Genomic DNA, 12577 nt, shown 5'->3' with positions numbered 1-12577 from the left:
TCAGAGAGATCACTGCCATGATGTTTGTTGAACGAAGAACAGAAAATATTCACCAAAAATGTAATTTGTTTAAATTCCAAAATACCATTCTGATTTTTTGTTGCAGTTCTTGAAACTGTTTTTCCTTTGCTGCAAGATTGATGTTTTCTTCTCCCACCCTGTACTGAGATGTGACCTTGGACCTTATCAAGTCTGTAGTCACTTTCTTCAGTTCCTTAACACAGGAAACACATATAAATAGTTCATCCAGTACAGTCATTGCAATTCAAAACAAAGACAAATCTTTTAAACTATCCCGAGTCATGCCCTACTTTTAAATAATGTATGGAAACAACAGAATAAATTAGAAGAACTGAAATCTGTAAGACTGACTTGCTAAACTTTAAACTTGTCACACGTGGCTAGACGTTTATTTTCAGAGGTAAAATGTTATTGTGCTAATTTTACTCTGTTTGAAGTATTTATGATACTTAAGCATTTTGTTATTTTCTCTTCCAAGAAAGACAAATGGACAGTGCATTCATATTGGTAAAACCTCCTAGACCGAGATATACAATAGGAATAAAGTACCTATTATAACTACTGTGTATGTTCCTGGGAATCAGAAGGGCAAAAATGAAGAACAGTGACTATCTGGTAAAAACAGGAACTGGCTATAAATTTGGAGGATCTTTGCTTTTCCTGAAACATTAATTACTTAATCTCAGGAGAATGCTAAATTAATTTTATATTAAAGGCTTCTACAACATGATTTTCCATCTAAAATATGCCTTTGATTTTAAAGTCTTTATAATCTTCCAAATATCCTGCTTTTTTTTTTTTTTTGGTCTTTGGTTTTTCCAACCAGTTTATTCCAAGCTCCTAGTGCGGCAAATAAACAGCAAATGCTTTGATCTCATTAAATTACAACTTATAGTTCCTGGAGTCATAAATATTGTGCCCTGTTCTCCCCCACCCCTCCCATTCTGGTACAAGGTAGTCTGTTTAATATCGCTCTCTCCTTGAGCGCTCTGACGTTTACTCAGACAAATAGCAGAGGTTATGAATGCTGTTCACAGATAGTATCAAGAATTCTTCATGATGCCATAGTGGTGAACCAAGCATTCAGAATGGTAATAGTTTTATCTAACAACTAAGTTTGGTCTGTTTAACTTTTCTTCACAAAACTGGAATTCCATCTTATCACTGTCCAATGGTTTAACTGTTCTGGACAAAATCATATAACAGTACAAAAGAAAAAGGGAAGATTATGTTGTAGCTGAAATTCACAAATACAAAATTTTACAACAAATGTAAGTATAGGTACTACTTTAAAATAAATATTTTTTTTTTTGCTAGAGGCTTTACTTCTCTTGTATTTTAGCCATAAATAAATCCAAAATGATCTAGTAAGTGCTAAGTGTAATTGCAGAATCAATTACAGAACCCAAAGACAACATTTGCTTTAGAATTGTGATATTCTGTAACCTAGTAAGGCTTTTTCCATCTTTGCAATAACAACATCTATTAGTTGTACTATTTTTACTAGAAGGCTCTGTAATGAAATATGCAAGGATAGTGCCTACATTTAGGTGGCAGAAGGTGCAAGCAGTTTTAACTTCGTAAAAGTGACGAAGTGCACTGTGCCAGTCTTTACAGAGCACTAGACTAATGGTACACAGAACACAGCTAACAGGTTGTGTGCTACACAAGCAGGTGCAAAAGCCTGCTACAGATCTGATACTATATTTTTCCAAAACTCACAGTTTATTGTGTGCAGAAAAAACTTATAAATTATTTTGTCATGGAGAAAGAAGAAGTTGTACTAAGTAAATCATGTCCTTGAGGTAGAAAAGATGACTGGATTTTCTTCTTTGTATTTAGCAAGTGAATGTGTATAATCCATCTGGAACCAAACCCAGATCTGCTAATCTACCAAAGCTGTAGTCAGGGAAAAAAACCAAAAAAACAACAAACCAAAAAAACCAAACCGACACAAAAAACCCCACCCACCAAAACCCAACACAAACCCAAAAAGAACCAATACAAACCAGATCCCCAAAAGTAATGGAAGAGTTTTCCATGGTGAGTGAAAGCACAAGCTATGTAGCTGTGAAAATAATGTAAAATAATTTTATACATAAAATACGTATATTTTCTTGTACTCTGAAATAAAAAAAAATTTCACCCACAGGGTTTTTGCTTTTTTTTCTAGTAGCTTTCTGTCATTAATAAGATCTCTAGTAGTATTCCGAACGCTGTAAGTTAAATTGAATTGGGAAAATAATTTTATCAGTTTTTGAGGAATGCTAAGAAAGAATGACAAAGCTTTAAACCCATTCCTTTGATGTGTTGCTAGTAGACAACGCTTCAGGACACGGTTTCAGAAACACTTCAAGCCAGTGTAAGTCAAGAGTGTCACAAAAGAAACCGTACTGCTCCTTAAAAGTATTTTCCTTTTGCCAGCTGAGCTGAGCTAAAACTTACTCCCTTTTTTTGGTAGGATGTTGTTTTGATCAATACAAAATTTTCATTCTACTTTCCCTCAAGGCCACACAAATACATGTGCCCGCACAAAGTGGTGGTATGGGACTGGAAAAGCAGCCAGCACAGGCAGATGTAACCACTTCAAGTCAGTGCTGATATTTTACACAAACTTTAAGTGTATCCAAAATCACAACTTTATCTTTTTGCTCTCTTCCTAGATTGGTGGAACTCTTGTAATCTTTCAGGTCGTGAGCAGCATAGCTGTTTTTTAAAATTTTGTTTCATTGTGCTGTTTTTCTTGGTCAGATTTCAATGCAAGCATTTTCATAGTTTCACTAGTTTACTTTTATCCATAAATGTTGAACATTTACTAACTTCATATTCCCATCAACAGCAAATGTGTGAGATCATCCTGGTCTGAGTCAAAGTAATGGTTGTGATAAGAGCTGACAGCCAAATTAAGATTTTAGTACTAAGGCTAGTCATCCCCAGTCCAGCACTGAGGCTACACAGGAAAAAAGTTTGAACCCACAAGTTGTCAGAGCTGTTAGAGGTCAGTCAAGTCTCCAAGGCAGATAAAACCAGCTTTATAAGTTGTCCCAACTTGTGCTGCGGATATCAGGACTTCTTTCAGCTATGTAGCAAGTGAAAACAGCCTGGTAATCCCTCTTCCAAACTCTTCTAAATATCAAAGTTTTTTCATTGCTTTATATTTCTTGTAGGTCCCTTCAGCTCTACAACAGATCCATTCCCCAACAAGGAAAATACTCGACTGCTTTAAGATCACTTTTGCAATGATTAGGCTAAGTACAAGGTAACCACAATGAAACTAGCTCAGGCACTCGTACTGGGTCCAAGCACTTTGCTTCTCTTCTCTTCTCTTACAGCGTGACCCAAAAGATGAGCCCACAGCCCTTCACAAACAGGACAAGTACCACTACCGATATAGTTCAGCTATGCACTCTCTCACTGCTTCTAAAACATTTCTGGAAAGTTATGTAAACTGTTGAAATAGCAAATATTGGAAAATGGGCTGTATTTTTTTTTTTTACTATATTGTTAGTTTTAAACTCTATTTTCACACAAGTTCTGCATTTTGAGGAAAAAGGCATGTCTCTATTATATACGAATTTTATTAATAAAACTGTATTTATAAATAAATGCACACATTTTTTTGCAGAATAAGGCGTTGCCACAGCAAAGTGTGGCAGCACTATGTGAATATTAAAAGGCTAAGAAATTAAAGTCCAATTCAGTTTTCCACTGACATTCAGAATGGGATAGTCAAATACTAAACAACCAATAAGAAAATCAGAAATAACCAGGATAAAGACAATTCCTGGTGAACTAAGAGAGCCCGATTGTTTCAAGTTGGCCCCTTCTGCTTATCTAACAGTATTTTATCTAAAATTCATCACCCATGACCTTAAGAAGCAAGAGTACAGCAAAAAAATGGATCAAGCAGTATGTTTGATTACTGAAGTACATAAATCACTACCAGTTTATCTCACACACCTCTGTTACTCACAAATTTTACTATGTAAAATTTTCTTAAACATTTTCCTTTTCTTACTTCCCAAATCACTTACCCTAGAGAATTCTAAGTAATCAATTATTCTTGGTTTCTTAAACAAAAGCAACAAATCTAATTTACTGTGATGCTTAAAAATTTCTAGAACTCCTAAATTTTGATACTTACAATGTATTACAATAAAGATATGCTCCATTTTAGATGAATGTCCCTCTTTTTGCCACATAAAACTTACAATTCCTTTAGCAAAGGAACTGTACAGTTGAAGTGTACCCAATGCACACAAGACAAAGTTGTCCTCAGACCTTCATGGCTATGATGACACTAGCATTCTAACAAATCTGGCTTTTCTATAGGGGAAAGTTATCACCACTGACAACTTCCAATGTTTTTCTGTTGCTCTTCCATCCATCAAATATTTCCGATAAATATATATAGATTTTATATGTAATATATAAATATATATAACCTATAATTCGAACTATATAGCTAAATAAACATTTCTAAATGCCATAAAACCTAACTGTGATTTAGAAATTAATTTGAGAATTTTTCCAGTGTTCTGCTTTACTGTTGTGTATCTCAGTCTGTTTTTATGATAGTAGGAGTTCTGAAATCTTTGAGATTAAATAGTAGCTTCAAAACGTGATCTTTTTGACACTGGGGTTTGCCATCTTATATTCTAGTATGTAACTAAACAAATCTAGATTGAATTAATAATTAATCTTTACTATGGCTACAATATCTTCATGTAGTAAATATAAAAATTAAGTAAAGCACTACAGAAGGTAAGAATGAAACACAGGAAAAAATCTTAAACTGTCTCTATTTCAAGAAAAAATTTAATTTTAAGTCAGGCTTCTAGAGGCATCACACTCCAGAGAACCTTAACAATAAAAGGCTGTGTGCTCTTAAGAACACAAACCAACACTAGATTCAGGAAGTTTTCAAGTACTTCCGTACCTTCAAATTTTCTTTTTCAGGCAAAAAAGGTCTTGGTCAGTAAACATCCAATTTTTGATCAGTTTAACCCAAATGTAAAATGGCCATAGTCCCTTCTCCTCATTTACAAATTATCTTCCCTCACCACCAGCCCTTTTTGTTTTGCAAGAAATTTAAAAACTTTGGAAAGATTCCATGGTAGTCCAAAGCATTTGTCTGAAAGATGGGGATTAGCATTAGGCCAAGAACAAACATGCATTTGTTCCCTACCTAAAATCCTCAGAGAATCAAAAGGAGAAGAAAAAAAGGTGCAATAGAAAGATAAGGAGATAAGAAAAAGATGCTCTTCTCCTGTCAGCACTTAAGAAACAGCTCAAAGGGAAAAAGAGAACTTTATTCTTCCCACTATTACGTATAGTTCAAGACTGCAACTCAGAAATGTACCTGTCAAATAGTAGTTTCTGAATAGATGAGGGCAGGAAAGAGCTCAATGGCCAGACAATTTCTTTGTCCATAGTACCACTATTATCTAATGTCTCAGTTGCCCTGACACAAAACTCTGCCATTTCTGATGGAGATTCAGTTACACTTTTTATCCTACATTCAAGCTACCAGCTTGCTTCTACGGCCACTATTCTTCATGTTCTCTCTCGCTGACTAAACTAAAACCACCACTGCTACCTTTCCATAGCAGATGGGAGAAGCAATGACAACACAGCACAGGAAGAAGAGAGATTGCAAATAATTATCAAGAAACAAGTAGGACCCTGTAGAGGTAAATAAAAATTCCCAAGTTAGAGAAACTATTTAGAGCTGCTAAAAGTTTAATTGGCATCCATCTGAAGTATGTGTGCATAACAAGGGAGCATAAGACTAATTTCACTATTAGTCATAGAATGAAGAACAGGTCTGCTGCTTGTCCACTACTTCTGTAAATCCTACAGCAGCTTGTAGAAGTCCCAAAAGAATCCCACTTACAATTCGGAAATGCATACTATACTTACTTCCTTCAGATTACTTATTTCAGTCTCTTGTCGTTTATTCACTGATGTTAGTTTCTTATTGAGCTGTATCGCTTCCTGTACTTTAAACAAAAGTTAAAACATGTTAATACATAATTTTATATTTTAATTAATATTTGATTTATAACTGCAATGTATGTGTATATAATTTATAAAATAATTTAACGTCTTTGTGGGAAGGAGACTAAGACTGAAAATACAACTCAACTACTCTTTGTGTATAGTGTGATATACACACTATAGTGTGATGTAGTGTGATACTATGCTGGAGGATGACATCAGGTGGTACCAGTTGTTTTATAACTCAAACAATGAGTTAAGACTTTTATGTATGTCGGTTTACTTTTTCTGAAAAAAAATTGTAATTTAATTTTTAGTGACATTTGGTGTCACTTTTATTAGCAGCACTTCTCCAGTAACTCTTAATTTTGGTTTTGTTTTTTGACTAACGCTTTGCTTGTAATTTTCTGAGGAGTTTAATTATTTTTGAGGAACATAGAACATAATGAATCATGGAACATTCAAATAATTGATTTAACAGATGCACAGACTTATATGCATATAGGACATGGAATACAGTAAACAGCAGAAGATAATGGAAAGGCAAACGCTAAGAATAAGCTCTGTCCCTTTTGAAAGGGAAGGGAATTTCCTCTTGGACTTTATGCAGACCAAGATATCACTAGGAAATGGCTTGACATTTCATAATGAAAAGCTGAAGATATTCACTGGTCCCTGTACTTTTTCAGTCACCTCTATTCAATCTTAGTATTTTGATCTTCTTAAGTCTCTTCAGCCTTTTCTATTTCCTGATTCCTCTTCATTCACTTCTAATCTTTTTTCTTTATTTTCTCAAAAACATTCTGGCACAACACTTGAATACAAGAATCCTAGACACTGCATCACACCCAGAAAGTTCCTTCCTTCTCTGTTAAAGATGGTAAGCACCATGGGGAATGACAGACAACAGCCTTACAATATAAGTAATTTTGCAGTTTTATATGAGAATATGTGCTTAACAAATGAAAATAGTCAGGAATGTAACAAATATCTTCTGATACAACTTAGAAAAAAACACAAGTTGCTTGTTTGCAGGCAAAAATTGGTAAAACTTTCTATCTTTCAACAAGAGGCATGTGTTCATGCTTGAGCTCAAGAATACTAATAGTGTGACATTGGTTAGTCATTAAAGGTTTAGATTTATGATGAATTGTGGTATTTTCCCCATCCAGCACTATACCACATCAATTTTAACTTTCTTGTTTCCCTACATACTGCTTTAATATAGTAGATAAAGAACAACAGTTTATAAATTTAAATAATTTGCATTAAAAATGGCTCATATGCTTTCTGCCTGACTTTTCCACTGACCGCAGTTTCTTGCTCAGAATTTACAAGTTATCTACATGCCTACTGCACGTCTTGCATACTGCAATGCAAATTGAATTCTCTCTGCAGTAAAAGACACACTGGCGTTGAACTGGTGGACAGGTTAGCTTCTTGAACAGCAGCAGTTGGTAACATATTTAATCTTTTCTCCGGGTTCATTTTGCAATTACTGATAAATATAAGTAGAAAGATGACAACAAGCATTTATATATGGTTCAAATAGTGTAAATACTGGAAGTAAATGTTATTTTCCATGAAATTGCAAAAAGACTTTTCTGTATCTGACATAATACAAAAGCCCTGTCCAACGTAAGTAAAGGGAAAACACAGCAATGTTTTCTCCTAATTTGTTAGGAGAAAATTAGCCTATTAAAAATTTTGAATACAAAAAGTAGCTTGAGGTACTGAAATATCACAAATAAACATAAGACATGTTACCAATTGATTCAGACTAGATTTGAAAAATTATTTGGTTTCAGGCAGAAAAACCCTACAACTGCTAAGCTTCGGTATTTGAAAAGTTTTTTGGTTTTTTGTTTTGTTTATTTGCTTGGGTTTTGCTTGTTTGCTTTGAGTTATAGAACTACTTCTCCCTTTTCTTAAAAAAATAACACTTATTTTTATTTATGACCTCTGTATATGTTTACATGGATGAAAACCGCAGGAAGACAAAACAATGCACAAGTCCATATTCTACACATATACAGTGACATTTGCATAGAAATTTATCACTTTGTTATGAGAAACAAGGATTTCTCTCTCTCAAATTAATAGGTACAAACTTCATTTAAATGAGGTGTTTTTATTACTTGAGATTACCAGCTTTATTATTTTATAGATTAAAAATTATGTATTTATGGAATAATAATTTTGTTATGTTTCAAAACATGAACAGGGATAAGGTACAAATTTATATAGCCATATAGTCAGAATCTATGTAACAATAACAACTGCATAAAATTATTCATACCACCCTATTTATTTACTGAACTGGTTTTAAGATTTTATATTTCTGTACAAGAAAGGAAGTTTTGTTATTTCATTAATGTTTTCTGTCCATTTCCCAACATTAAATTGACTTTAAATAGCATCCATTTTCCCCTGTGTGCCAATTCCTCTACTTCCACCCCTTCATTTGAGCTGGTACAACTGTTTATGTTGATTATGCTGAATGGGAACAGGAAGCTGATCCAAATTAAGTGTAGGGGTTTTTTTCTGGAAGGGGTGAGGCTGCTGCTGGATTGTTTTGAACACAAATCAGTTCCTCAATATAATTTACCCTGTGGTCACACACACAACTGTAGTAGTGTATCAGAAGAGAGCAGAAGACGTATGGGGCCTGTGTTGCTTAACCTGGCACTGTCACAGAAAGAAACACTGAGGAAGCTACTGAGAGACAGTAGTTGTCGGTTGGTATATTTGCTGCTTGGCATATGGTAGCTGCTACTTTTCTGAATTATCAGGTGTCTCCAACTCAGTATTGTCAAAACACAGCAAAAACAAATGCTGGAGGACATTTGACATACATACCACTGTGCTCTAGCTTTCCATGAACACCTTTTACAATTCCAAACTGACATGCAATAGTAGCATAACACCTCTCAACTTCATTCAGTTTCTTGTGATGCTCCTCTTTTGCTGTTAAGTGCATCTGTAATTTTTGATCCTGTTAGAAACATAGATGAGGCACCGACTTAATGACAGTAAATAGCATGTATAAACCAACTCTCCAAGAGCTTTTTATCATAATGGCATAAATGCAAAATCATTCCCAGAATATCTCTGTTGTCTATTTTGTATCTAATGATCAGTTCCCATTTCCAGATAGCACCTCATTCCAAAGACCTTCACCTGTCTGTTAGATTATCCAAAAAGCACTTTAACAATTTTCATATGCTGTCCCTTCTATTTAGGAGAACTTTCATGTAAATGTCTGCAGAACTGTATTAACAGTTTTCAAACCCTGGTTTCAAGTTTTCCATTGTTGGAAGTCTTAAACTTGGTATTTAATCTGCTGTTGTATTGTGAACATCGCCTAACATGCTAATGTTGCCTGTGGCTTATACTTGTCCCCCTGCCACTCAGTACAGCATTGCATTCTCTCATTCCTTTGATGTAGGTTATTCATGCAGATTAATGCAGTACACACCCCACATCAGCTGTTCAGTACCTGCCCATGTCTTTGGCTGCAGTTTCAAAACAATGCAGCGGCTTCAGCAGCCTGTAGGTTTGTACCACATTGCCCCGGCTGCTTATTTGTCCCTCCTGTAGTATGAAACCAAGCATACCACGCTCTTAGGTCACAGCAATGTGATAAAATACTGGGCCTGTTGAAAAATTCTAGACAGCTTAAATCACAGCCCCCCAACCAGCTGTCCCAGCACTTTCATAGAGGAGCACAGGGCAGAAATGAGTAAGTGACCGGAGACAGGTAAGAGTAGGAGCTTCTTAAACTTTGGCAGCCATGCTAGTGTACGCGTCATGAAAATAAGGCCTACAGACATTTATTCTCTCCTGTTTCATAGCAGAAGCAATCTATTACGCAGTGCTCAATCTTCTTTGTAAAGCCACTAGTAAAAGTACTGCCTTCTTTTTATGGTCTTAAACACTTTCCAGCATGTTTAACATGTTTAATCAACAAGGAAAACTTTTAAAGCTATATTGCAGTACAAACTTAAACAAAAATACTGGGTGTTTTTCAGTACACTGTTGTTCAAAGTGAAGGGCCACTATGACAATCAAGGGATTTGAGCACCTGACATGTGAGGAGAGGTGGAGGGAGCTGGGACTGTTCAGCCTGGAAAAGAGGCGACTCGGAGGGATCTTATCAACGTGTATAAATACCGGCTGGAGAGGAGGAAGTAAAGAAGACACCGCCAGACTCCTCTTAGTGATGCCCACTGACAGAAAGTGAAATACAGGAAATTTCACTTAAACTTGAGGGGAAAAAAATTATTGTATGGGTGGTCAAACCGTAACAGGTTGCACAGACAGGCTACGGAGTCTCTATATATGGAGATATTCCAAACTCGCCTGGACATGGCCCTGTGCAACCAGCTCTAAGTGACCCTGCTTTGAGCAGGGCAGGGTTAGACTAAGCCGTCTCCAGAGATGCCAGCCAGCCTCATCCATTCCATTTCTGGGATTGTTAAAAATGACATAGTGCAAGAACAATTAAGAGAGGATTTCTGTATTTGACACACCTAAATAAAATAATTTCAACATACTTGCTAAAAAGCAGAAGTGCATCAACTGCTTCTACAGAGTAGTGGTGACTTCAATTTGGATTAGTGAAACTAATACAGATTAATACCCCATACTTCCCAGAAAAAGGCAAGTAATCTTATAATGGATAATTAATTCCTCAGTATCAATTAGAAGTTCTAATATGTTGAAGTACGATGAATTCACTTCTACTTTAAGATTATGTATCTGTAGGGGGGGATTTCTAACTGCTTTTGTAAGCATCAAACTTTATTTTTACTTCTATTAACATCTTGATCTAAGTAATATTTTATCACAATGAATACCACATGGTAATTAAATAAAATGTATTTAAGTTTCATGAATTTTACCAATCTCCCTCTCTTGTTTTGTGAGGGGGATGATTGAAAATACCTATTTACAGAAAACTATATTCAGTGACACATGCCACTGATTTTTTAAAAACTATTTGTTATCCTTTCTTTCATATGCACTAAGTTTTTTTGTGTTACTCTTTATACTGTATTTTTGTTAAGAGCTTTGTAGGTACTGTTTGGTTGATTTTTGAAGTAATTTTCTCTGAAAAGAGTGGGTCAAATGAATTCTTCAGAAAAGATATCCATTTATTTAGACATCTAATCTATTTCTAATCTACAGTAAAGCAAGACAGCAATTAAAATTAATTGGGCCAAATTCATTCCTGTGTGTAAATTCAAGTTAAAAAAGGATGAGTCTGGCCCAGTCTGTTTGGCTTCTGTAAGGCTCCATTTCCATACAGTAACAAATGCAATACATGTCCAAGCAGATAATAAAAGCTGATAGTAATCAAAATAAACGACCAACATAAGACTAGCAAAACAGGATATACAATACAAATTTCTCATGTTTTATAAGGTATGAAATTAAACACACTACAGCAAATGGAAAGTCATAACGGAAGTGTTGGTAAAGAAACACCACCACTTAGAGAATCACTGCAAGGAATGTAGGTTGTGAATGTTCATATACTTTTTCCTTTTTCCTAATCATAGGCAAACTGTTGAAAATCTGTGCTTATCTAATGCTAGGATGTGGATTTCATAACACACACACAAAAGGAAAAATTGTATTTGTTTCTCCCGATAGTCATCCAGGTGTATTTATTCTAAGAGACCAATAAAAAGGGAAGCATCGCTAATTTGAGACTGGAACAGCTTGTGGCAAGATCTGAGGCTTTTTGCACGATCTGAGGCTTTTTGCACTTTCTTTTATATAGATTTTTCTTAGTATTCTTCCGATTTCTTTCTTAAGTCAGCATGACAGTGTAGTCCCTCCTCCTCACTAGAAAAGTAAAATATGCTTTGTTGTTTCCTAGGGCTCTTTCCAATGTGAAAAGGAATTGGCCTGCTGTAGCCTCATAAGTTTTATTATGAGTTTACCACTTGCCTAAATATGATTTTTGATGGCAAGCTGCTCTCCAGGCTTAGTGCACAGTAAAATAAAATCACTTTGGTTTGCCTTCTGATATCCTTCCCTGAGTATGCGATTCTTCTGCTCATAGTGAAAAAGTCTTAAAACATTCTTCCATAGAAGACAATCAAGAAACACCAGGAGATACTGCAGGATAGGGAGGGTATGACCCTGGAGTTGGAGTAAGATCCACAGAATCTTGGTTCTCCTTCCTAACGTCTGATACTGCAAAGAACAGGAATTATTGCCCTGCCCTCCACCAGTAATAAAGATAAGCTGGGATGGGGAGTGGAACTGATTGTGGCCATATGGTTTGTTGAGGCACAATGATTTCTTGGTGGAACTACACCAGAGAAATAGCTCAGGGTCAGGTAGGTGACTGGAGGAAGACAGAGAGGGAATTGCTCATATCTCAAAGATGTTCTGGAAATTGAGTCACTAGTCAGAGTTACTCAGTGAAGCAGAAGGTGGTAATTGGGAGGTGAAAGTGTCAGAGAAACAAAGGAGATGTAATGGCATGGAGACCTAAGGCAAGTTCATGTGAAAATTACGCAAAGGGTTACCAATTGTAAAT

At 35.5% G+C, this 12577-nt stretch overlaps 1 protein-coding gene across 1 annotated transcript in view; it reads right to left on the bottom strand.

The window, feature by feature from the left end:
* The window catches only part of CCDC73 (coiled-coil domain containing 73), a gene marked incomplete at both ends in the record, with an annotated part of 57072 nt that overhangs the window by 22702 nt on the left and 21793 nt on the right, over positions 1-12577 (bottom strand). Inside the window, 3 exons of the mRNA XM_082000191.1 lie at positions 86-214; positions 5944-6023; positions 8881-9016. Coding sequence (XP_081856317.1) covers positions 86-214; positions 5944-6023; positions 8881-9016 — 345 coding nt within the window. The remainder of the gene's footprint in view (positions 1-85; positions 215-5943; positions 6024-8880; positions 9017-12577) is intronic.

This window comes from Phaethon aethereus (genome assembly GCF_964289735.1).
Source record: "Phaethon aethereus genome assembly, chromosome: 5".
NCBI classification, from domain to species: domain Eukaryota; kingdom Metazoa; phylum Chordata; class Aves; order Phaethontiformes; family Phaethontidae; genus Phaethon; species Phaethon aethereus.
Note: the sequence above shows the minus strand (reverse complement) of the source record. Positions and strands in the feature narration are given on the sequence as shown.